The sequence below is a fragment of the Ovis canadensis genome, chromosome 10 (genome assembly GCF_042477335.2).
Source record: "Ovis canadensis isolate MfBH-ARS-UI-01 breed Bighorn chromosome 10, ARS-UI_OviCan_v2, whole genome shotgun sequence".
Lineage (NCBI taxonomy): Eukaryota > Metazoa > Chordata > Mammalia > Artiodactyla > Bovidae > Ovis > Ovis canadensis.
The window spans coordinates 44757084-44783994 of record NC_091254.1 but is presented as its reverse complement, the minus strand read 5'-3'; the positions used below and the strand labels follow the sequence as shown (position 1 = coordinate 44783994).

The 26911-nt window shown below is 38.7% G+C and overlaps 1 protein-coding gene across 11 annotated transcripts in view; it reads right to left on the bottom strand.

Moving 5' to 3' along the window:
- The window catches only part of KATNAL1 (katanin catalytic subunit A1 like 1), a 53920-nt gene extending 28182 nt beyond the window's left edge, over positions 1–25738 (bottom strand). For 2 of the 11 annotated variants that reach the window (XM_069601631.1, XM_069601638.1), the window contains exons 1-3: positions 25343–25738; positions 12794–12966; positions 10466–10626 (exon numbers count right to left, since the gene is read on the bottom strand). In XM_069601631.1, the coding sequence (XP_069457732.1) occupies positions 10466–10626; positions 12794–12955 (323 nt within the window). In that variant the 5' untranslated portion in view covers positions 12956–12966; positions 25343–25738. Of the gene's footprint in view, positions 1–10465; positions 10627–12793; positions 12967–16655; positions 17801–19035; positions 19651–24693; positions 25073–25342 lie in introns of those variants that run through there. The other 9 variants (XM_069601633.1, XM_069601635.1, XM_069601640.1 and 6 more) reach the window with 9 other exon arrangements.
- Positions 25739–26911: the final 1173 nt, after the last annotated feature.

Here is a 26911-nt window from a genome sequence, read left to right as displayed (position 1 = left end):
TTTAAAAAGACTTTATTCCTAGTAGGGCTGCACTGCATCATCAGAGCTTCCCTGGTGGCTCAGTGGTAATAAACCCACTTGCCAGTGCAGAAGATACAGGAGACACGGGTTTGATCCCTGGGTTGGGAAGATCCCCTCGAGAAGGAAATGACAACCCATTCCAGTATTCTTGCCTGGAGAATCCAAAGGACAGAGGAGCCTGGTAGGCTACAGTCCGTGAGGTCACAGTCAGACAGACACGACTGAGCGACTCAACCCCCACCTGCCACAGCGTCATCAACCTCTGCCCCAACAGTCTAACCTAAGCTGACACCCTCCTAGCTTACAGCATTTCAAATCAGAGAAGCATTGGCAATCTGCAGAGAAACAAGCGGCTTGTCTACTCGGAGCTCAGCTCTCCCGTGGGAGGATATCTCCTTGTAGGAATGGGAAGAAGAGTACCTTATTCTATCATGTGCAAACAACCCTGATTTCCTTCAAAAGTCAATTCTTCCTTTCTAAGCAAAATTAATCATCAATGTTGTATGTAAATGTGCCTGTCTGGGAGTGGTGGCACTGCTGATTGGTAAATACCATGAAATAACCCAAAGGTCCAGAATCAGAACAGATGCATGAATCATTATACACAATAATGGGATACTATATATACGTGAACATAAATCACAGCCATGTGCAGTAACAATAGATCAATCTCAGGACCATAATGCTGGGTGAAAAAGTAAGCTACAAGAACACAGACAGTAGGATTCCAAGAAAAGCCAGATACTGTCTGGAGATAAAAACAAATACCTGAACTTTTGATGAATGCAAGACACTACACTACATAATATAAAAGGCTTTTGTATATTGGGTTAAGTTTTTCCTCACTATCTAACGAGCAAATCAATCCCATTCAGAACTCAAGGAGAACTGCCAGCCATGCTGATATGAGTAGTTCTGTGTCCTCAAGGAGGAAAATCTCTTCAGAGGTCTACTTTGATTTTTTTTAATATTCACCTTATTAAAGTTAAAAATATAAAAAATTCAGTTAGTCCTTAAAGTTTGTGGATTTGTTTACAAATTTCTTCTATGCATAAAAGCAGCAGATTTTAGAAGTCACTTTTAAGAGGCTTCTGAATAATACTTGATGCCATTTAAAACCTAGCTAATTAAATGCCACTAAATATTTTAACCTACGATTATAAATATATTTCACAATCTTCTTAGCTCTTCAATTATGTTTCTCAACAAAGCGTAGCTTATATATACATAGTTTCATAAACTTAGTAACTTAAACTTGCAAATGAAATGAGGTAAGCCTCAAATTCTCCTAAACATTCCCCCAAAGTACTTAACAAAAATTTTTATGTAAAAATCACAGATCTAAATTATTCCATAATACACCTGATTGGATTTGCATGCTTATCACTCTCAATAGCCATATTTTCTTATATTACAAGTACATGAAAATAATAAACATGTACATATCTCTTAACAAAAAAAATACTATTACAATTTTGATTCTCTTAAGACATTTTTTTTGTTCATTCTAATGGCACTGGAATTTAAAGATACTTACCCGATACAGAAGATAATTACCGTCCGAGTTAACCCAGATGACATTTAGCCAGAAACTTAAAATGTATGCGATCTGGGGCTGCAGACACATTTCTCACACCAAATATTATACAATCCCATTTAACTATCATAGGGGCTGTCCTCTTAGCATTTTGATGTCACCCACAACTAGGAATTTCAGCAAGGACAGTGACTAAATTCTTGTCAGAGACTCTGATGGGAGGCACTAAGCCTCATTCAAAAAGTTGCTAAGCCAGTCATTCTATCACTTCTAAGATAGCGTGGGAAAGGGGATGATAACATCACTGATTATTTAGTCTAATGGTAGGATGCCACCACTCCCAGGCAGGGTGATAATTTATTAATTTTACTTTGCTTTTCTTTGGGTCTAAAGATTGGCCCTTGCCTTTTCTATTTAACTCTAAAGAACTTTGAACTTAAAATACTTAAAATACCTTTCTTCTGCCTAACTCTAAAGACCTTAAAACTAGATGACAACAGCACTGTTTCAGAATATAAAAACAGTGTATAGAAACAGACCACAGGAATCTACACAACTTTTACGGATTATATTAAAATATTATCAGTTGAATTTTAAATGTCTCACAGTTCTTTGTCTATCTTATAGTCAAGTTCTAAAATTATTCTACTGATTTGCAAAATATGGGAATGGGAATACAAAAAAATATGAATAATCACTGCACTCAAGAAGCTTATAGTTTAGCTAAAAATATATACATATTTTATGTATTGTATTGGACATCCCTTTTCTATCCACATATAAATCCTACAACTAAAGCCTTGCTGAAGAAGAGTTCCCAACTAAACTATAAATAAGAGTCCTCAAAAACAATAAACTGGAGGGTAAGGCCCTCAAGAACTTAAGATAAGTATATAGATATAGTTTATTTCTAATGACTTGAATTTTCTTTTAGTTGTTTTTTCCTGTAACATTTAAAAAAAAAAAAGATAGCAATTCTGAATAAAATGTAACAAATACCCTCTTTATACATAGGTGATCTTACCAGAAGATAAAGACAAATAGAAAATAGCCAAAAGATAAATAAAATATAGCTAATGGCATTGTGGTTCTTGAAGTTCCCAGGTCTCTGCCAGCTCAGGGCTTGAGGCTTTAACGAGCACATAGTGAGGCCTGAGGCCACACTGTCGAAGATGACCGGAGACCAGAGCGTGAAGCCAGGACTCTCACAGGACACAGTTAGACATGCACGTGGAAGAAAGAAGTACGTCTGTCCGTCCCAGCTTATGCTCTCTATGTGCAGAGTAAGCGCAAGTCTCCCCTAGAAACAGTGACCAGGGGTCTGCACACATGTGATTTGTGATTTAGCTCCACACTCACGTAAGCCAAGAAATTTACCTAAAAGTGGTCCAGGCAGGTGACATCCCCAAGGCAGCTGGCTGGGGCCAATACAGACCCTCCAAGAAGCGACATTCCTCTAAATAAGCCACTCCTCAGAAGGGCTCAAATTTCGAAGGGACACTCAACTTGACCACAAACAAGAGCCATCAGAAATAACAAAAAAGATAAGGCGCCAAATAACTTCTAACAACAGAACTATTAGTTATGAACTATAAAATGGCTAAAAGCATAAAAAAGAATCTGAAACAAAAGAAGCGTTTAAGTCTTAAGTCGTGTTAAATAAAAATAAATCCACACTTAGATAATCTGTAGTGAGACTACTTAACACCAAGACAAAATAAAATCATAAAAACAATGAGAGAGAAAACAGAAGGTATCTTTATCAGTACAAACAACAGTTAGACTGCTCATGCAAGCCAGCAGACAAAAATCCCGCCACCACTAACATCTCATCTGCAAAGCAGGGTGAGAACAGCCTGGAGCTGAAGCGAACACAGGAAGAGCACAGGACAGCAGCAGGGAATGACAAGAGCAGGACGTAAGAGGAGAAAAGGCCACAGTCCCGGGGGCCGGGGAGAGGGGGACAAGAAGGGAAAGGGAAGAGAGCAGTGCCAGAGAAGCCCACAGCAGAGGAGCACTCCCGAGAAAAGAGCTGGTGAACACAATCACCTGTTAAACACCGTAACTCTTGAGAGCTCGGCATTCCATTTTAAATTTGGAAGCTGTCTTTTAAGAATTCAGTCCCAATCCTGCAATGAACAGAGATCCAGGATCCCTACTTCGTAAGAACAAGAAGCAGTGAAAGGCAACAGAGGCAGTGTATGCATCACAGCAGTTGCCAAAGGAACCAAGAGGGAAGAAGACAGGTAATTAGAGTGCAGCAGGGCGAAAACTTGTTTCAAGAAAGAAGAAACAAAATGAACATGATTTCAGTCTGACTCACCACTATCTTGTTCCCACTCCTTAGAATATCGCTAATGAATTAAAATTTCTATCTTTCAGTTGTCCTTTCTGTAACATAAAAAAAAAAGATAGAAATACCATGTTTTTAGGCACTAATTGTAATAAACACCTCGAATGCCAAAATAAAATTTCAAATGAGTGACCACTGAGTCCTACAAAATTAGACAAATGCTCCCTAGAAAGCTCACATAAAAGAAACAGAGTAGCCAGTTGGAATGGAAGTCCCACTCTTGGGACCCTTCAGCTGAGAATTTAGACCCTGGAAAACACCTGCACCCCTGCACTGGCTCTCGGACAATCTTGCTGCTTCTCTTGGTAACTGACTGTCTTCCCTGCAGCTACTCTGATCAGCTGATCCCGCACACGGGACCCCGTCTCCTCTGGCCTACGTGGGGGCACTGCTCCAGCACGGAACCCTTTCTCCCCTGCACCATCACTCTGCCCCTTCCTGTTGCGGCACTCACATCAGCACACAAACATCTCTAAACAACAAATTCTGATTCCATGTCTTCCCCAACTACTACTCAATTTCTGTGCTCAACAACACTTGTTGAAAGAACTGCAAGTACTCATTGATTCCAATTCCTCTCTTCCATTCTCTGAACCCACCCTCCATTCCACCAAAATCACTCATCAGGGTCACCAATGAGCTCCACGCTGCTAAATCCAATCCAATTCTCAATCCTTATCTTACTTAACCTACATGCAGCATTTGATGAAAGTTGCTTAGAATCTTCAAACTTCAATTTCTTCTAAAAAAAAAAAGGGGGGGGATGATATTAATAGTACCTATTTTAGAGGGTGGATGTTGAAGATTAAGAAATAAACCATGTAGAGAGTTTATCAGCACAGTATCTGGTTCACAGTTAAAAACTCAATAAATGTCAGTTATCATAGTTAATCAGCACTGCTAGCTACATTCTACCACAGTCTGTATACTCCATACTCCAGAAACAGAATTCTGGAAGAGACTAAGACTCCAGAATGTTTAGAAGTGAGTATAATCTCAACCTGCCCATCATATTAGGCAATAACCTATTCTACCATATGAAGAATGACCTTAAAATTTCTTTCTTAAAATGCCTTACTTGCTGATGATTCCCAAGTAACTAACTACTAATCCCAATCACTCTTAAACTCTGGCTCTCACTTTCAATTCCTATTCAACAGCTTTGTCTAGATGTTTAATTATCTAATTTTTCTCTCATTCTCTAAAGCTCATTAATCACCATATCCAGCCAATCCTAGCTCACTAACGGCTCTCACGCCACTTTACAAGACTGCAAGCTCAAGAAGGCTGCACCCCGCCACACCCCTACAGAAGGAATGACACCCAGCAGAACACCTGGCATACGACAGGGGCCAGCACCCTAGGCGAGGCTTTCACAGCGTCTGGATTGTTTCTCATACTAGCTCTACTTCAGGGATTTGGACCTGGCCTAGACTGCAGGCAGATTCTTTGCCACCTGAGCCACCTGGGAAGCCCCTAACATAGATGTTGGATACATCAATAGTAGTGTTTTTTTCTTCCTAAGACTTCAAAGCAATTTTACAAAACAATCCCATCATGATATACATGTTTAAAGAGGTGAAAACTGAGGCCAGTAGAAGTGAAATTAACTTGGAGGACCACTCCATTAGTGGTGGCACTGATACAGAAACTTGCTCTCCCACCTCCCAACCCCAGGAAAAGTTTCCCAGAGCCTTGGTGAGACACCGTAAGGATGAGAAGGAAGGGTACTCTGTATCAGTACCCGACCTTGGCCATGACTGAGCTTTTTCCAGTGCAAACTGGGATTTTAATATGCGAGCAGTTACTTCACCTATTAGGGTATCCACAGAAACATAAAGCAACGATTTTAATACCAAGTCAACAAGAATTTCCTCTTGGCTGAAATTCTACAGAAGAGCACAAGGTTGATAAAAATCAGTCTTCCCACCTATCTGTATGCAGAAACACATTATGCCATTTCCCTTGGTTCCAGGTGAAACAGCATTAGAGGGCCTGTTAGAGTTATCTTTTTAAACCTGAATGGAAGAAGTCAGATGACGCTTTTCACGCTGGGGTATCCTATTGCTACCGCCATCTCTCCCAAAACATGTCACTTTAAAAGACCTAACACAATTATTTTTGAAGTTGAATAAAAAAATACTTCGTTGAATATAATCCATGTCACATACTGCTCCTATACAGAAAAATCTTAATTTCATGGCCTTAGGTCTCACTGGGAAAGATCATTTCTAAATAGCCTCATTAAAGAAACTATGCTTGATAAACTTACATGGCAAATATTATAAAATAATGTAATTAACACAAGATATCTTTTAACTTGGGACACTAAGAATAATCTGGAAGCTCCATCTCTTTGGAGTTTAATTCTAATATTGCCAGTACTTCCCATTATAATTCTACTTTTGTAGCTCAGTTTCCCCCATATTCAAAGGCAATAAATCTAATTCATTTTAAAAGGCTGCTTTGATTTATCCAAGCAGCTGCTAGTGATCTAAAACAGGATCATGATTAAACTCAGAGGACACACAACATATAAGGTATAACCTGGAAATATACGGCAAACTACCACCAGGGACCACCAGTGGTAACAGAAGCAGCTCTGTGTGAAAAAGACCCACAAGCAAGGCTTCCGAATTAGTGGCTCACGGCAAACATCAGATGCATCCTGGAAACACTTTGCACAGAACAAGGTAAATTATATTTTCTGACTGGCCCACACTGCAATTTCAGTGTGGTATTACCAGAGAGAAATTTTTTTAATTACGTAATTTATTTCACTAAGCATTTTCAGTTTCTTTAAGCATCTTTAAGTACTTCATTAAGTATTCCTCATTTTCCTTTTCTCCTACCCCCTCTAGTAAGAATTTAATCAAGGGCTTCACAGAATTATATATTATGTATTAGGATATATAGACACTTGTCAAAATATACCCACAAATATCACCAAGTATGTGTAGGAAAGTAACATGGCAGAGTGGATATAAACAAGACTCCTAAAGTTGAAGAGATCTGGGTTCAAATCCTGGCTCTGCCACTTTCTTGTTCAGATGACTTTGGGAAAATGAACTCTATAAGCTTCAATTTACTTAGCTCTAGATGGAGTTTATAACAATAAATGAGCGACAGTAATATGGGTATACAATACAAGTAGCTATTTCATAGGATCACTGGAGGTGTAAATAAGAGAATGCCTGCAAAGCACAAAGAGACCGATAGCTAGTTATCTCATCCTTTTCCTGAAGACGATTACCCACTTCATGAGGCTTGGACATCTAAAAAAACCACATCCTCTCTGCCAGTTATTCAAAATGTTTCAGAAAACTAAGGATTTATGTAGAATGTACTAGAAGGAAATAAAATTCCTTGAGGGATTTTATGAATGAGGCAGTATCATTTTTAAAATTCTGTTAGCTCTTACTATTTACATGAAAGAACACTGTAGCACTTTATTTCAGAGTTGATGATTCATTTTAATTATTACATGCCAGTTACTGTCTTAAACATTAGAATTTCTTAATTTCATGAGGTAAACACCCCATTTTACAGAGAGTGAAGTTAAATATTTAGAGGTTAAATAACTTGTACAAGGTCACAAATCAAGGAGGTGTCAGAAGTAGAATTCAAACTCAGATCTCATGGACTCAAGTGTCTTCCCACCACACCAAGAATATCTAAGGGCTATATTCACTTTCACTAGCTCTAGGTGGTATTTTACTACATTTGTTTTATATGATCTGTAGAAGAAATGAAATTGTAAAAGGAAAAAAATTATACAAATTCAATCTCCCCTAACTTTTAACCCTAATTCTATCAGCACATGCACACATTCTGTGCTACAATGAAGTTTACTTCATTCTGCCATACTTAGATATCACTATGCTGATAACTACTTGGTAAAGGATCTGTGGATTTGCTGATATAAAGATTTTAAAGTTGAAAACTCCTAATTCTATGATATTACTCATGGTATTAAATAGCATTCCTTCACTGATAGAAGCTTGCTGTGTTGTTGGGTGATTTTCCATCACTGTTGATGATACATATGGAAATGGAAATTTTTTTTTGCCAGGCAATATACAGTCTTAGATTTGCTTTCATTAAGGATTTCTGACCACAGAGAAAATATGTATATACACAATGGCTACACACAAGGGAAACGTTTTTAAATTTAGTATGGAGGAAGGAGGTTTGGAGAAACATATTCTGGTCCATTCACTTTCATTAAGAATAAGGCTTAAAACATAAGTATAAAAATAAATCAGATCTGTGCTACAAGGCAGTTAAGGAAGGTCAAAGAAAAGAAATAACTGGGTTGGTGTTTCTCTAATGAGAAGTTTTCAGAAAAGTGTTCATCAATGGGAAAATGCCAGCCACACTTTTTATTCAGTTTGAGCTGCAGATATTAGAGTTGCTATCTGTGGCCACTGCTTTCTGCAGTATATCATGGTGCTCTAGCAATTAAGAACAGGTACTTCCTACACTTAAAGTTACTCCTAGAACAATACGGCTTCACTGGAAAATTCTACCAAACATTTAAACATAATTAATGCCAATCCATCTAAAACTCTTCCAGAAAACTGAAGAAGAGGGAACACTTCAAACTTAATTTATGAAGCCAGCATTACCCTGAAGCCAAAGCTAGATTAGGACATGACAAGAAAACTATAAATCAATATCCTCAATGAATACAGAGGCAAAATTTCTCAACAGAATATTAGCAAAGCAAATTCAACAACACATTAAAACGATTATAGACCATGACCAAGTAGGATTTATCCTTGGGATGCCAGGTTCAACACATACAAATCAATAAGCATGATCTCTCACATCAACAGAATAGAAGATAAAAATCATATGATCATCTCAACAGATGAAGAAAAGCACTTGACAAAATACAACACCCTTTCATAAGAAAAACCCTCAACAAGCTGAAGGAACATACCTCAACATGATAAAGGCCATGTAAGACAACAGCTAAATTATACTCAACAGTGAAAAACTGCAAGTTTCTCCTCTTAGATCAGGAACAAGACAAGGATGCCCTCACTCTCATCACTCTTATTCAACATAATACTGAAAGTTGTAGTAGAGTAATTAGGCAAGACAAAGAAATAGGCATCCAAACTGGAACAGAATAAGCAAAAATCGTCATTATTTGTAATTGGTAAGATCTTAAATACAGGAAACCTTAAAGGCTCACCAGAAAACTATTGAAAACTAATCAATGAATTCAGTAGGATATATGAGCAACATAAAAAAATCAGTTGTGCCTCAATATATTAACAACAAAACATCTGAAAAAGAAATAAAATTATCCCATTCACACTGGCATCAAAAACAATAAAATACTTAGAAAAGAATCATCTTGTGTTTTTATAATGGGAATCATAAAATTATCTAACTCAGTGGAAAAAATCCTGAAGAAATGAATTAACTACTTTTCACAGTTCTTTAAATGCTTTTCGAAAATTTTAAGAGATCAACAAGCTAAACACATGATCACAGCTACTAATCAAAAGGAAATTTTATTTTCTGTGATGCAACACTCGGACCACAATATGACTTCACACACACAAAAAAAGGGACTGAAAGCCACAAAGAACTAAACTCAGCTCCTGGTCTAGCCTAACTTACAGGTCAAGGTCTCCCAGGCCTCAGTGTCCTTACTTGTAGAATTAATGAAGTTACTCAGTGTTGGCAGAATGCCTAATATGTGCCAAATGCTGCGTGAGCAGGGGAGTTTGCTATTTGTTATCTGTGTTGAGGTAATAAAGCCATGGTCCTTGCCCTTGCAAAACTCCTACCCTTGTCAAGAGACAAAGAAATACAGCATAACTGGGATGAACACACTGTCATGCCTGGGCAAACCAGAAAAGGCTGCAAAGAGGAAAAACAGTTTAACTGAGACTTGAAGAATGAATATGAATTGCTTCAATGGAGATTATGGCTGTTCCTTGACGAAGAACAGACTGCAAAGACAGGAAAGTAGCAAAGAACAAGAAGAGAGAGGTTTAATATAGACAGTGCACAGGCTGAGCATCAAGGAGATAAACTTCAAGCCTTACTGCCACACTACTGATTCACCCTTCCACCTTAAAGGAAAGGTAAGGTTCCTTCTACACTAAGATTCTGGAAACCGGCTGTAGGCCCAACCAGATGGATCCAATTTGTCCACCATTTCATCTGAAGTTGTTAGTCTTTTAAAGCAAAAAAGCTTTGATGTTGACATTATGAAATCTAAAAAGAACTTGCTTAATTGATAAATTTATCAGTTAAACTAAACTTTAGGACCAGCAGTGGATTTCTACTGTTATGATTACAGTAGTAAAATATTTCAAAAGCAAGATACATGACAAATGACATAGTTCTGTTCTTTATCAACTACAAACCCTGTAGACACACATGTGTGAAAATTATAAACAGCTACTAAATTTACATGCCGCCCCAAAGAGTTTTTCATACTTGGTTCAAATAAAGCTTTACTCTCTTCACTCTGAACATCAATTAACTCAAGAAGTACCTAAGGAGAACAAACATGAAGTTCCACTTACCTGTGTTCTGCAGGTACGGGGGGCGGCCACACAGCAGGATCTCTAAACGGTTCATCTTGACAGGACACAGGGAAATCTGGGGGCCTGTCGATTTTAAAACTTTCCAAAGTACTGACAATACTTTTAACTTGTTCATATTCTTCCAATAATTCCTGCCGAACCTTTAAAAAAAAAATAGCCCTTATGCTACAAACTTTTTATGTAAATTGCAAACAACAAACTGCTTTAGAATGTTAGTTTTCTTAATGCCATTCAAAGTAGGCAAAATGAGTCATTAAAACACAGTCAAAAAACCAAAGAACTATTTAAAGTAACATAGATAGGAGGGCAGGAATTGGATTGGGAAAAGACATATACCTTTTCTTAAGGCAAGTAGTTATTTATCTTTCATAAAGAAATTCTTTCTACCACAAGGGTGTGATGACCATTAAGACAATTCAAACAAGCAACTAAGTTATTAGCCAGTAACCATTCCCAGAAATCTATAATGTTATGCTGCTGCTGCTAAGTCGCTTCAGTCGTGTCCGACTCTTGTGACCCCATAGACGGCAGCCCACCAGGCTCCCCCATCCCTGGGATTCTCTAGGCAAGAACACTGGAGTGGGTTGCCATTTCCTTCTCCAGTGCATGAAAGTGAAAAGTGAAAGTGAAGTCGCTCAGTCGTGTCCAACTCTTCACGACCCCATGGACTGCAGCTCATCAGGCTCCTCCGTCCACGGGATTTTCCAGGCAAGAGTACTGGAGTGGGGTGCCATTGTCTTCTCTGAATGTTATGCTAAATTCTTTTAATATATTTGTAAATAACACCCTCAAAACTTGTCAGCCAAAATATTCATCAACATTTCCTATCCCCATTATCACAAGATATGACATGCCTCTCACGGGCATCTAAAAGCCCTGAGTGATATAATACTAAGAATTACCCATTTCCAGTTTAAGTTCTGCTTCATCAAACTCTGAATTCTTTTGGCCTTGTTTAAAAATCTTTCAAGTCCTGGCTAAAGTTTATTTTAAGCTCAAAGGCAAGATTTTTCCCATATTTAAAAAATTTTATTGAGCGCTATGTGGAAATTCTTATGTTTTCAAATTTTGAGCCCAAACTTAAGGCAGATAACAGATTGAAAATTACATTTATAAGCTAACTTCAATAATTCTTATTTTTTAACCAGAAAGCACACTTTAAAGCAGAGCATAAGAAGCTTTCCTTTAATTTTATCTCAAGTAACACATAAAAACATATGAACAAGTCACAGAACCAAAGAAAAATTTAAATTCACCTAATATATGCAATTATATGCTATACTGAGAGAAATGAAATTTCAGAACCTAATGGAAGTAGACATAATAAAAGTACTAGAATAGAAACGGTCACTATTTAACACAATTAAGAACATGTCAAAAATATTTCCATGCTGGATTAGTAAACAACTCTTGTCTGTGGCTAGGACACCAGAGAGAAGAACTCAAAAATTTCAATTTGAGTTAAAACCAATATATTGTTCTCACTCAACATAATTTGGTAACACTTAAGTTGGAAAATAAGCCAAATTCACCCTGAAAACTTAGTAAAACATCAATCAATTTCTGACCAATGGAAAACTTAAAAGAAACACTTGAAAGGCATTAGCACATAAATGAAACTTCAAAGAAATGCTTGACTTTGTACTTTTAATTTTAAAAGGATTTTAAGTTTTAAGACTAAATGGGGAAATTGCAATTCAAGTTTTTATTAACTAATATTATATAATCAAATTGTATAGTCAAGACACAGTAAATATATTAGTGTTTTTTATTAGATTACTGATTCCTTTGTATTTGTAAAGAGTCTTTCAAAAGAAGAGGAAACTTTCTTAAAGGAAAAGTTTTGTGAAATGGGTCAAAATTACATGTAAAAATGAAAGGGGAAAGGGCAAGTAGAAATACCTCATTTCTACAACTCGTAATCATACACAATTAGTCCACTGAAGAGGAAAAACCAATTAGAATCAATTTGAATTAAATGGCTTTGAAATGTCTCAAAAATATTGATTGACTAAAAAGTTTGTTCTAAGTAAACCTAAAAGACATACTTTTCATTTTCACCAAGGCCTTTATTGAACAATGTGTTCACTAACTGAACAAACTTTTTGGCCAAATCAATATATTATGAAAAACATATACATGTTAACTAGGAAAGACAGAAAACTATCCAGAGTACATTTTGAATATATTTTAGCAGTCAGACAAAAGAGAACTATTCGCAAAATCTCAAAGTGATTTTCCAGCTCACCTCTCTCCAGTGCAGCAGACCGCTGTCCCCACCCCCTGAACACTTCCATGGGCTCTTACCTGCTGCCATCTGCCTTTGACCGCTGGGTCTCTGACTGACTGGCAATGTCTCTGAATCTGCTGTATCACCCCCTGGTAATATACCATGGATGAGTCATAATTTCCAAGTAGTGCATATTCTCTTCCTTTCTTTGCATTGTCACAAATCTCAGCCAAATTCATCCTTCAGAGATCTAAACATAAAACACAATGGCTTTTTATTAAGTTTTCAGTACTGACTTTAAAGCATTTCTTAGTACACTTTAAAAGATCTGCTTAATACTACTTTGAAAGTCAAAATGTCTCTCTCATTCTTTGAGGTTATCTGAATGCATCTTATGATGATACTGAACAAAGTTCCCAATTCTGGAAATGCACAGATTACAAAAGAACACCCAAGAAGATAACTAGAGAAATGACACAGCTCTGCACTATCAATTTATGTTATAGCTACATAAACTGGACACCAGTTCTCCTTGCTCATTTATAATCACCACAAGCTGCAATAACAGTAAAGATCAGCTTGCTTCATTTTAGTCGGTTTATTCTTGACAATGTAAAGCAAAACATATAAATAGCTCATATTTTCCACTGACATCAATTAAAACTGCAAAAATTATTTTTCACTAAAACTATCTGGCCCCAAGAATAAAAAGGGAAGGAACTTTTTGACTTAAGGAACACATTTTAAAACTACAGCCTATAGTTGTCCATGCATCATTTACATACATTTAAGTGCTTCATACAACTTAAATCTAAGCAAAAACCTGTGAATTTAACTGTCTGATGCTCCCGATCTGGTAATCTTCTATGATCCTGCCATTCTCTAGAGCTTTGTGCCTGTGCAAATCACTATCATTAATCTTCCCCTTCTACAAGAAACTAGGAAAAATACCATCTGAACCTCTGATTTCTATCAAAGCCCTCCAGCTCAGTAATTCTGGCTTTTTTTCCACGCTTCTCAACAATCTCCCAAGATCATCCAAGGCTTCTAAGCAAAGATACTTTCCACTAAAAACTGTCCAGAGATCCAGGAGAATGACATCTTGGGAAGGAGTCCAAAGTGACCTACTCTTACTTCCTGGAACAGTAAACCAAGAAATACACTTAGCAGAGAAAAATCATTTTGTCCCATGCTTTCCTGAGGGGATTAAATTTTGATGGGAGTAGCCTGGCTCTTCCTCTCTACCTCTTATCTGTTCTTAAGGGGCTCAGAACCTCTTCCTCAAAACTAACTACAACTACTTCTAGTCATTTTAGCTGACTCCAGTACATTCTTGAAAAGATTAAAGTCGTTTCTTTTTATGTGTTCTCCCATTTTAGTTGCCCCTTCTCCCAGCATAGGTTCCTTGAAGGCAGCATTTATGTTACTTGAGAATCACACTGCAGCAATAGTATACTACTCTTACATAGTAAGAAATTTCAACATTCAGTAGATCTACCCACAGAATGTAGGACAACCAAGGAAAGCCTCTCTTCAAATTACAATTCTTCAAATGAGTCCTTAGACAAAAGCACTAATTCTGCTACTATATGTAGGCATGCAAAGATGCACAATGGAAATATTTCCATGTAAAGCAGGGTCAGCAAACTTTTCCTGTGTAAATATTTTTAGCTTTGAGGGGCAACAGGAAAAATTGAGGGTATTATGTAAGTAGTTATATGAGAGACAAAAAATGTTCACAATTTTTATCAACAAAATTCAAACTATTATACTAGTAATCATTGAGTACAACTTTTTGCAGAACAGAGGATATGATTTCATGTAGTTGGGATTCAGAGGTAGTGTTTCCTATCATCAAGATCAACTGCAAATGTTCATGTGTCAACACTGCTTTTTAATAAGATTTACGCATTTCATGTTTAAAAGTGTCTGTTTACTAAGAGAGGTACTGTCACATGCTGATATCAAATCACAAGCATATAATTTCAATCCAGCATATTCGCTGTTTGAAAAGTATTTGAAGGTTTTATTCTTCTCTTGGTAAGTCATTACACTGCATATTAATCAATTCCAAATGAAGGTTAAGTGGAAGTATCTCCATTACACAGTTAAATGGATTTTGTAATATGGAAATTTCCTTTGCACTTGCATCAAAGTAGTTTGAGCTCAAATACACTGAAAATCTGGGTGGGAACAGAGATCTCACTTCTTTAACTTTTGACAGTGTAGCTAGCTATATATTATAAAATAGCTCAGTACTACTTGTAATTCAAACATTAGCTGGCATCAACATAACTTTAGTTTTGCATGTAAGCAGTCTGATCCTAAAATTTTCCATTGTATTAAGAAACATTATCAAGTCTGCAGCAAAACTGCTTTCCAAAGCTATTCAGTGTTCAATAACAGTGGATGAGAACAGTTCCTCTCATTCAGAAAAATTTCAAATTAGCCCGTAACCCAAGACTGCAATAGAACTTCGCCACTACAAGCCACAGAACTGCTGTGTGGTAGGGAAATGTCAGGATATACTGCTTCTGACAAAAATTCAAGGAACTGACAATGGTTAAGTCCTCAAGAGCAACACTCCTGCGTCTTAAGACACTAACGGTTTCTTACCACATGATAGATTCAAATATTCTCTGCAAAATACCTGCTGATTATAAAAAAGTAAAGAACCATCAACTTTCACCACCTATGTTTTCCCAGCTTTGTAAATTTGTTCACGTAAGCCTTTTTCTCTTCTACACATTTTTTTTTTTTTACCACCACTAGCTCCAACACATCAGATTCCACTTCAGGTTGTACAGAAGTGTATTCTCAACTTTTTAATAAATATTCCTGTCTGTAGCTATTCCATGAACACTATTCATTAAATGTATTTCTTCAGTAACTTCAAAGTCACCACTGACTTTGCAAATAAACACTTGAGCTGTTTTGGTAACATCTGTCAATTCATCAAGAACCAAGGAAAACCACTCAAAATCATTTGCCTTGTTTTTTTAATTGACTGATGTCTTCAACTATTCTAGCAATTGTTCTCACCAAAAGGCTAAGTATTAAACAAGTTTATTTTCTCCAGACACATTTCTTTGGCTGCTACAGTCAATAAGATTTACTTAAGTCACCATCGGCAAATGACTTTCTTGTTTGGCCAACTAATGAGACACCCAAGAAACTTACTCCGGGTGCAGCCTGATATATTTTTTTTAACTTTGTGAAGAAATTCTGCTTGAAAAGATACTCCTTTTTCAGTTTTCTAGCCACTGCTTTCCTATGAATTGGGAATACCACGATGAGTGATTCGTCTGGTAATATCACTGTAAACTGTATTTCTTCAGCACAGCTGTAGTCATCGCACAATAATCACAATGCTTTGTCATCCTGTTCAGTATTCCTCACTTCACTGTGCTTTAAAAGTATAAATACATCAAGTCCATTTTTCTCATCTTTTCTGTTTTTAACGTGACAGGGATCCGCTGATAATAAAGTAAAACGTCAGAGTACAGGGACATGGAGGGCACCTCAGACACTGTGACAGCAGTGCACAGCAAGCGGCAGCTGAAAGTGCCGAGACACCATCAAGGCGCTACTGGCACTACTCAACTTTGTACAAAAGCATCCACAGACAATATGAAAACAAATGAGTGTGGTTATGTCCCAATAAAACTTTATTTACAGACATTGATAACTGAATTCCATTTATTTTCACATGTCACGAAACATTATTCCTCTTTTGACTTCTTTAACTGTTAAAAAAAAAAAGATGAAAAAAACATTCTGAGAGTGTGTGTGTGTGTGTGTGTCTGTGTGTCTGTGTGTCCTCTGTCCATGGAATTCTCCAGGCAAGAATACTGAAGTGGGTACCCATTCCCTTCTCCAGTGAATCTTCCTGACCCAGGGATCAAACCCACATCTCCTGATTGCAGGCAGATTCTTTACCATCTGAGCCATCAGCTGTTCAAAAACATGTTGCAGACTAGATTTGGTCCCCAGACTGTAGTTTGCAAACTCCTGCTTTCAGCTTCTGTCTTAAGAATCTAGGAAAATAAAGGCACATTAAATCCAAAAGAGGTAGAAGGAAGAATATAACACAGCTGAAAGCAAAAATCAATAAAATAGAAACAAGAAAAATTTTTTCTATGTAGTAAAAAGTTGGTTCTTTGAAGAGATCACTAAAAATGATTAAACCTCTAGTTATACTAATCAAGAAAGGGAGAAAGAAAACACAAATTACCAAAATCAGGAATGAAGGAGGGGCCATCACTACAAACTGTGGAGATAAAAGTCACAACATACCAAAGCTATTTCTGAAGAAGAAATAATCAATCTGAATAGTCCTGTGTCAATCAATGAAATTCAATTTGTAGTTTAAAATCTTTCCACCAAAGAAAAACAAACCAAAAAAAAACAAAAAACAAAACCAACACTCCAAATCCAAAAGACTTCATTTAAGTGAATTCTTCCAAATATTTAAGGGAAAAAAATAAAACAATTTCCAAACAAACTCTCAGAAAAAGAAACAGGTGGAAAAACTTCCAACTCATATTTTAAGACCAGTGTTAGCCTGATACCAAAACCAGACATTATAAGAAAAGAAACTTACCTACCAGTATCCCTCAGGAACATAGATACAAAAATATTTAAATTTTAGCTAATCAAGTCCAGTATATAAAGAGGATAATGCATTATGACCAAGTGGAGTTTATATAAAAAATTCAAGGTGGTATCTACTTAAAAAAACCAATCAATTTTAAGAGACTAGAAATAAAACATGATCATCTGAACAGATGCAGAAAAAAATAGTGGACAAAACTCAATACCATTCATGATAAGAACTCTTAGCAAACTGAGAATAGAAATTCCTCAATCTAGTAAAGAGCAGCTATCATCAGATTAACTGTGAAAAAACTGAATGCTGCTGATGCTGCTGCTGCTAAGTCACCTCGGCCATGTCAGACTCTGTGCGACTCCATAGACAGCAGCCCACCAGGCTCCCCTGTCTCTGGGATTCTCCAGGCAAGAACACTGGAGTGGGTTGCCATTTCCTTCTCTAATGCATGAAAGTGAAAAGTGAAAGTGAAGCTGCTCAGTCGTGTCCAACTCTTAGCGACCCCATGGACTGCAGCCTACCAGGCTCCTCCGTCCATGGGATTTTCCCAGCAAGAGTACTGGAGTGGGTTGCCATTGTCTTCTCCAGAAAAAACTGAATACTCTCCCAAAATCAAGAAAGAACAAGCAAGGCCAGTGAATCTCCTCTCAACGGTTCTATTCAACATGAGAACTATAGGTTCTAACCAGTGCAACTAGCCAAGAAAAAAATAAAAGGGACACATATTAGAAAAGTGGAAGGAAAATTGCTCTTATCCACATACAACATTAACTGTTAATGGAGAAAATCCTAGGGAATCTATAATAATTTCTAGAACTAATAAGTGAGTTTTGTAAAGTTGCAGGATACAAGATTAATATTCAAAAATCAATCGTATTTCTACATATTAACAATAAAAAATTGAAAACTAAAGTCAAAACAGTAAAATCATTCAAAAATACTAAATACCCCAGGGATAAACAGAACAAAATATATGTAAGATCTGGGCACTGAGAAATTAACGATGACCTAAGTTAATAGATATACATACACATGTGTATGTGCACATCCATTTATGAATTGAAACCCTCAATGTCAAGTCTCTTGAAAGTGACCCACAGACTCAATGAAATCCCAATCAAGATCCCAGTAGCCTTTCTTATAAAAACTGACAAGCTGATTCAACATGGAAATACAAAGGACACAGAATGGCCAACACAGTTTCATATAGTAAAGTAGGACAACTTATACTGATTCCAAGATTTATCATAAAATTAATAGGAATCAAAATGGCACAGAATTGGCATAAAGATAGACACAGACCAATGGAACAAATCAAAGAGTCCAGAAAGATCGATACATATATGGCCAATTAATTTTTGACAAAGTTGTCAAGGCAAATCAACAAAAAAATATATTTTTTCTCCAAAAAAGCTGTTGGAACAGCTAGATATCCATATTAGGAATAATAAAAATTCTGACTCTCAAGTCTTACCCCACAACATATACAAAATTTAACTCAAAAGGAATGACTCAAGTATAAGAGTTAAAACTACAAAACTTGCAACCTAAGATTGTGGGGGTGTTTTGTACTGGTCCCCCAAACCCCATTTTCTACAAAGCAACATATAATGGGCCACTCGGTAACAGCAAATGCAGCAGACTGCATTACTAAAGAATCCTAAATTCAGGGAACCCAAATCTATCATACTGAACGCCATGCATGCCTACCCTTTGTTCCAGATGAAGATACTATCTTTCTTTCAAGGCTGTAAGCAAGCCTAACCTTTCCTCTGGACACTATGTCTACCTGCTAAGTCTGTTCAATTTGGTATTTCAATTATCCGGGGTAGTCTTTGTCTTTTCCATATTGAATTTTTTTTTTTTTTTTTTGTCTATCACATGTCTTTCTTCCTTTCTTGGTTTACTCTCTGGTTCAGTTGTTGTGTCTGACTTTTTGCAACCCCCATAGACTGCAGCACACCAGCCTCCTTTGTCCTTCACCATCTCGCGGAGTTTGCTCAAACTCATGTCCACTGAGTCAGTGATGCTACCTAACCAACTCATCCTCTGCTCCCTCCTTCTTTTGCCTTCAATCTTCCTCAGCATCACAGTCTTTTCCAATGTGAGTCAGCTCTTTGCATCAGGTGGCTAAAGTATTGGAGCTTTAGCATTAGTTCTTCCAATGAATAATCACGGTCAGTTTCCTTGAGGATTGACTGGTTTGATCTCCTCACTGTCCAAGGTACTCTCAAGAGTCTTCTCCAGCAACACGATTCAAAAGCATCAATTCTTCAGCACTCGGGCTTCTTTATGGTCCAACTGTCACATCTGTACATGACCACTGGAAAAATCATAGATTTGACTATATGAACCTTTGTCAACAAAGTGATGTCTCTACTTTTTCATAGGCTGTCTAGGTTTATCATAGCTTTCCTTCCAAAAAGCAAGTGTCTCCTTTATAGAATACATTTTCTGTAAATGGGGAGTAAAATAAAATTTTGAGACTATGCATGTCTTAAAACACCTTTATTAAACTATCTTCATACTTCAGTGATAGTCTGGCTGATTACTGAATTTTCATTTGCAAATAATTTCTTTTAAAAATGTAAAAGCATTGCTCTATCACCTTCTAAGTTTCAAGATTAAGTTGAGGCAACTAAAGTCATTCAAATTCCTAATTGCTTATATATCATGTCTTTTTCCCTTTCTGCAAACTTATAGGATCTTCTCTTTGACACAAGTTTCCTAAAACTGTTGTTGATATGCTTTGACATGGGAATCTACATGGGATTCCTTGAAACTAGAAACTAGTGTCTTTCAATTTTAGGAAAACTTCTGAATTAGTTCGTTGATGATTTCTTTCCACTTTTCTCTCTTCTGAACACCTTTTATTTAACTATTGGACATTCTAGGTTAGCCCTCCAATTTTCTTATCTTCTCTCTTTGCTCTTTTGCTTAACTTTCTTCTAGATTTTCTCAACTTTGTATTCTAGCTCCTCTCTATAAAGTATGTTTCCCCTTTTGCTCTTTATTATTGAAGTATATAACACAGAGTGAACACATCTTCAGTGAATTTTAAAACAGATTACACCCAGGTAACACCCACATCAAGATATGGAACATTTTCACACCCCACTGAAGCCATGTCTCCTCACAATTAGTACTTGCCCTCCAGGGCAACTACTATTATACCATGAAATTCACTCATTTTAAGAGAAAAATTTTATTTCTTTTGAAAAATGTGTACAACTGCATGCATTCTTCCATTCCTTAATCACCACAGATTTGTCTTTTCTGGAATGTGACATAAATACAATCTTATTGCATATATTCTGGTGTTTGACTTCTTTCATTTAAAATAACGCTTTTGAGATTCAACCATACTGTTGTATGTATTGGTAATTTGATGCTTTTATTGCTGAGTAGCACCTCATCATATGAATATACTAAAATGCATTTATTCATTCATCAGTTCTCCATAATGCACTTCACAGAAACAATGAAAAGTACACGATACTTGACCAAGACTTCACAGGATTGGCACTGAGGTTATATCTAAAATTTCAAAGTACAAAAAATACAATCCATTATAAGAGTGAGACAAATGCTACAACATATAGCAGAATTATTGCTATTATCAAAAGCATTTGATTATCTAATAGTCACTACTAAATAAGTATACCTAAAAACACAGGAGCAAGCCATTTAAAAATGAATAGACAGGTTTGAAAAAGAATCAAGAACAACTTCTAGCATTAAAATGAAATGCTCACTGAAATGAAAAACTCACTGCACTGAGGAAACAGCAGATCAGGCACAGATAAAAGGAGGATCAAGAACCGAGAATATAGGGCTCAGAACTTGCCCAGAATGCAGCACATAAACACAGAGTAAGTAAGCAAAGGAAAGAAATGCAGAGAGTACAAAGACATGGCCCAATATATGTCTACTACGAATTCTAGGAGGAAAAAAGGGGAGAGCAATATTCAATACATAATGGCTAAAACTTTTTCAAAATTTATACAAGACACTAACTGTTTCAAAATAAATAAAAACAAGTCCACATCTAGGACAACTTAGTAAAACTGCAAAACCTAAAAGCAATAGAGAGAAATGATATACTGTCAACAAAGGAAAAATAATATATTGACAGCTAACTCTTCAAAAGGAATATTGGAGGCAGCAGAATAATATCTCTCATGTGCTACTAGTTGGAGGCTGCCAATCTAGACTGGTATACCAAGCTAAACTATTCAAGTGTGAAGGCACACTTGAAGGCAATATTAAAATTTCAGGCAGAAAAACCTGGGTATGAATCCAGGCACCACAAACTTTTAGTTGTGATCTCAAGCAAATCATGTAACTTCTCTCAGCCTCAGTTCTACATCTATAAAATATGGAAAATAATATTTATCATCACAAGGTTATTGCAAAAATTAAATGTGAAATACATCAGCATCATTCCAAGCACATAACACTGAATCAATGTAAGCTATTATTTTCACTCCACACTCAACATTAATGCATAAGTTTGAAGCTGCTACTTTCAACTAACCCAGTTTTCATTATAATTTCTAGAAGCTGTACCACAATTTTAATTACTGCTATGGTTTTTCCTGTGGTCATGTATAGATATGAGAGTTGGACTATGAAGAAGGCTGAGCACCAAAGAATTGATGCTTTTGAACTGTGGTGTTGGAGAAGACTCTTGAGAGTCCCTTGGACTGCAAGGAGATCCAACCAGTCCATCCTAAAGGAGATCAGTCCTGGGTGTTCACTGGAAGGACTGATGCTGAAGCTGAAACTCCAACACTTTGGACACCTTATGAGAACAGCTGACTCATTTGAAAAGATCCTGATGCTGGGCAAGATTGAAGGCGGGAGGAGAAGGGGACAACAGAGGATGAGATGGTTGGATGGCATCACCGACTCAATGGACATGAGTCTGAGTGAACCCCGGGAGTTGGTGATGGACAGGGAGGCCTGGTGTGCTGCAGTCCATGGGGTCACAAAGAGTCAGACAAGACTGAGCGACTGAACTGAACTGAATAACCAGCTTATTCTCAGAACCCAAAATTGCTTCGGATGTCACTATAATTTTTACATTAATTTTTAAGTTAATTCTTTTGTCTCCACAATAATAGTTTTTAAGTAGGAAAGCAAATATTTTCAAACTAATTTTTAATGTGAGTGAAAGCTGTTCAGTCATGTCCAACTCTTTGCAACCCCACAGGCTATACGTCCATAGAATTCTCAAGGCCAGAATATTGGACTGGGTAGCCATTCCCTTCTCCAGGGGATCTTCCAAACCAGGTCTCCTGCACTGTAGGCGGATTCTTTACCAGCTGAGACACCAGGGAAGCCCAAGAATACTGGAGTGGGTAGCCTATCACTTTTCCAGTGGATCTTCCCCAGCTAGGAGTCAAACCAGGGTCTCCTACGTTGTGGGCTGATTCTTTACCATCTGAGCTACTAGGGACTCTTATCTAATTCAGTTATAATATTTACATGTGAAGTTTAAGAAAAAAGTTCTGCTTTAAACTATTTTTATCTTTCTAAAATACAAACCTGTTAAGGCCACTACATGTGTGCTCAGTAGCTAAGTCATGTTAGACTCTTTTGCAACCCCATGGACTGTAGCCTGCCAGGCTCCTCTGTCCATGGGATTTCCCAGACCAGAATGTAGGAGTGGGTTGCCATTTTCCTCCTCCAGGGGATCTTCCTGACCCAGGGATTTAACTTGAGTCTCCTGCATTGCAGGCGGGTTCTTAACCACTGAGCTACCTGGAAAGTCCAATGAGGCCACTACTCCACTGGAAATTCTTCAATAGTGACCCCATGTTGAAGAAAAATTCTAAATTCTTTATCATGGTACCAAGTACTTTTGAGATCTGGTCTCTCCACTAAACTGCAAGTATTCTGGGTTTCAGTCATCAGAACAGACAAGGATTCCCCAAACTCAAAATCTCTCCTTTGCTTTTGCTATGCCATTTGCCTAGCACAGTCTTCCTCAGCCTCACTCCAATAAAAGCTTAATAAACTTTCCTAGCCCAAGTCCAATGTCACATCATTCTGGAGATTTCTCTTAATTTCCTTAGACAGAGTCACAATCCTCCCCAAGGGTACAAAGGAAGCCATCAGTGGTTGAGATCACCATTTAGATGAGCTAGACCCACTTGGGTTGAAATTCCAGGTTCACACCTTACTCAGCTATGACCTTATTCAGCTATGGGCAAGGTCTCTGAGACTGTTTCCTCATCTCTAAATAATAGGAGCTACTTCATAGGATTGTTGTGAGGATAAAATAAGCGGCTGCATGCAAAATATGCCTCCCATAGAGTAAGTATTCAATACATGTTATTGTGAAATTGTGATATAATATCACTATAACGTATTCCCACTCTGGGCTCACAGCAACTTGCACCTGTCTCTCCACACTATTGTGATTACATGACTGTGTTCCCATGCAGGACACAGATTTTCTTCTATCAGCTCTTAATTCCCACCACCTGGCATAATGCCTTGTGCATAACAGATCCTTAACAAATCCTGAATGAATGAATAAATAAATCCTAAATGAATAAATATTTCAAATTCCCTATGTATAACATAAGGCCTTGATTTTTTCCCCCAGCGACCTTATTAAACTTACTTTTTATCTCCTCCTACAAAACTGCTTCTTTAAATAAAGTTTACAGTGACCAAAGAGAAAATGAATCTTATAGTGAGAGAAAATTAATTTTACAGTGACCTTAAATTGTCTTCTTGTTTAGAAACATACACACACAAAATAAGCCCATACTGCGCCAATAATTTTTCAACACATCATTGTAAAATACCAGATTTCTAGGATGGTTATCTATCTATTGAAAAATTTTCAAAGGGTGGACTAGGCAAGTTTTCTAAATCTGGATCAGCTTCCTTACCTCCAGAACCTGGGCAAACTTGCATTAAAAAAAAGAAAGAACAGGGCGCTTTTCATTCTGAAAAATGGTCCTAAGAAATTTTGAAAAAAAATTGTAATAATAGAAGAAAATAATTATTACCACCACTGCTAAAAATTTTGTTTAAAAAGACAATCCTATACTTTTAAAAAAATTAGTAATTTAAAGTAGAAATAATCTTTAAAATGGCATCAAAATATGTGTAGGTAGTGTTCAGGCTAGTAGGCTGAGATGAAGGAGCGCTCACTTTGTAATCTTGACCCTCAATAAATAAAATGCAAAACGGAAAAAATATCAGATACTACTATACAACAGCATGGTACCTTTTATCTACTTCCACACTTAACCTTTAAACATTAATGCCCTTTGAGGAATTATTAACCAATGGGTTTAATTAATGTAAACACCTCTGAACTACTTCAGAATAAATCTGATCAAGTACCTAGCAATAAAGGAGCGAATCAGGGAAAGGAGAAAAATCGGTTAAAATATAGTTTTTCGGGTCGCCCATCAAAAGTGTGCCATACATACGGTTCTGCACCAACAGGCAGCAACTAGGGAGGGTGAGAGGCGCCGAAGGCCCGAGGCCACGCAGCCCCGGAGGCGACTCCTCCCCGACTCTACGCGGGGCGGTGGCCGGGCCGGGGTGGAGACAGCGCTGCAGCCGGGGCGGGACAAATGACAGGGCGGAACGCCCGAGTCTCACCTCCACTTCCCCTTTAGCTCTCAGAACCCCATTCAGCGACCACCCCAGAATCCCCTCACCACAGACAGACTCTCCCTGTCTCCCCCGGCCGGCTCAAAGTTTATCGGTCTTTCCCAGCTGTCGGGGCCGCCGGGCTTTGTAGTTCGCCCGTCCGAGCCGAGCAACCAAGGCCGCAGGCCCGAGGAGCCGCTGAACTACAATCCCCATAATGCCCCGCGCGCCCACCGCTCGCGCTCTCTCTCTCATCCCTCCTCGCGCCGCACGCAGTGTCCCCCGCCGCGCCTGGCCCCAGCGTCTCCGGCAGCGGGAGCTGGGGTGTGGCTGTCCACCCAAGCACCCCACCACCGGCTCTCTCGCTGGCCCCCGTCCCTCTCGGATTCATTACCTAGGTGCCGCAGGTCGGCCGACCGTTTTTGCCGCGGTCCAGGAGGGGTGGGGGTGGGGCACAAGCCGCCGCCGCCGCCACGGAGTCCGTTAGTTCGCGACGAGCGTGAAGAGGCGGCGGCGGCGGCTGCGGCTGCGGCGGCCGGTTGCCATGACAGCCGTGGGCCGCGCGGTGGGGCTGAGGGGGAGCGCGAGGGTTCGGAGTCGGCTCGGGGAGGAGCCTGGGCAGCGGCAGGGGCTGCGGGGACAGGGAGGCGCGAGGGTGCGCCGTTGAGCGGAGGGAGACGGTGACACTGAGAAGGACGGCTGACGAGCTGAGCTCCGGGGCCGCCGACGAGTCCTGCGCTGCAGCGTCCAACCCCCGAGTCGGCTCTCTCCTGAGAGAAATGCGGGTGGCGTCAGAGGAAGGAGCGGCGCCGGCTCTGGAAAGGTCGCCGGTCCTGCCCCTCCCCCGCCGCCCATCCAGGCAGCCTCCTCTGGCCCGGCCGCCTGGCGTGTTTGAAACCTAAAAGCCACCTCTTTGGGGCTTCTTCACAAGTAAAAACCAAATCTGCAACCTTTCACACCTCCTTTCTGCCATTTTCTGAGTGGAATAAAACGAATCATTTAGTAAAATATAATGCACACGGCCTTTAAAATTATTCAGAAGGCTTGAGAAATTTAAGTGGCTTTGATTTCAATTGACAGCTGATCTCTAATAACCCTTGAATAATCGGTGTAGGGGAGAAGGAAATGGCAACCCACTCCAGTATTCTTGCCTGGGGAGTCCCGTGGACAGGGGAGCCTGGTGGGCTGCTGTCCATGGGGTCGCACAAAGTTGGACACGACTGAAGCGACTTAGCATGCATGCATGCTTTGGAGAAGGAAATGGCAACCCACTCCAGTATTCTTGCCTGAAGAATTACAGGGACAGAGGAGCCTGGTGGGCTGCTATCTATGGGGTCGCACAGAGTCGGAAACAACTGAGCGACTTAGCAGCAGCAGCAATCGGTGTGGACTGGTCGTAACCCGCCTCAGATGCAGTAAAGTTAAGAGCAACAACTTCTAAAACCCAATTCACAGGGGCAGGTGAATCGCCTTGATGCTCAACGTTTTCATCTGCAAAATGGAGGTAACAGCTGCTTCACAGGACTTGTGAGAAATAAAAACTTTGATACTAATGAACCATCCTAAAAGTATTAGCTTTTTGATCCATGGTGATCAGAGCCAGAAGGGTGGGAGCCTGGAGAGGGTGTAGTTTGCTTGAAGAGAGAAATTTTCTGTGATGGAAAAGTTCTGTATCTTAGGATTTGGGTTAGGAGGCTTCTCTGGTAGCTCAGCTGGTAAAGAATCCAACTGCAATGCAGGCGACCCCGGTTAGATTCCTGGGTTGGGAAGATACCTTGGAGAAAAGAAGGGCCACCTACTCCAGTATTCTGGCCTGGAGAATCCCCATGGACAGAGAAGCCTGGTGGGCTACAGTCCATGGGGTCCCTAAGAATCCGACATGACTGAGCAACTTTCACTTTAGGAGGGTGTATGCATTTGTCAAAACCCATGAAATGCTACCTTTACGTACTTACCTTTCACT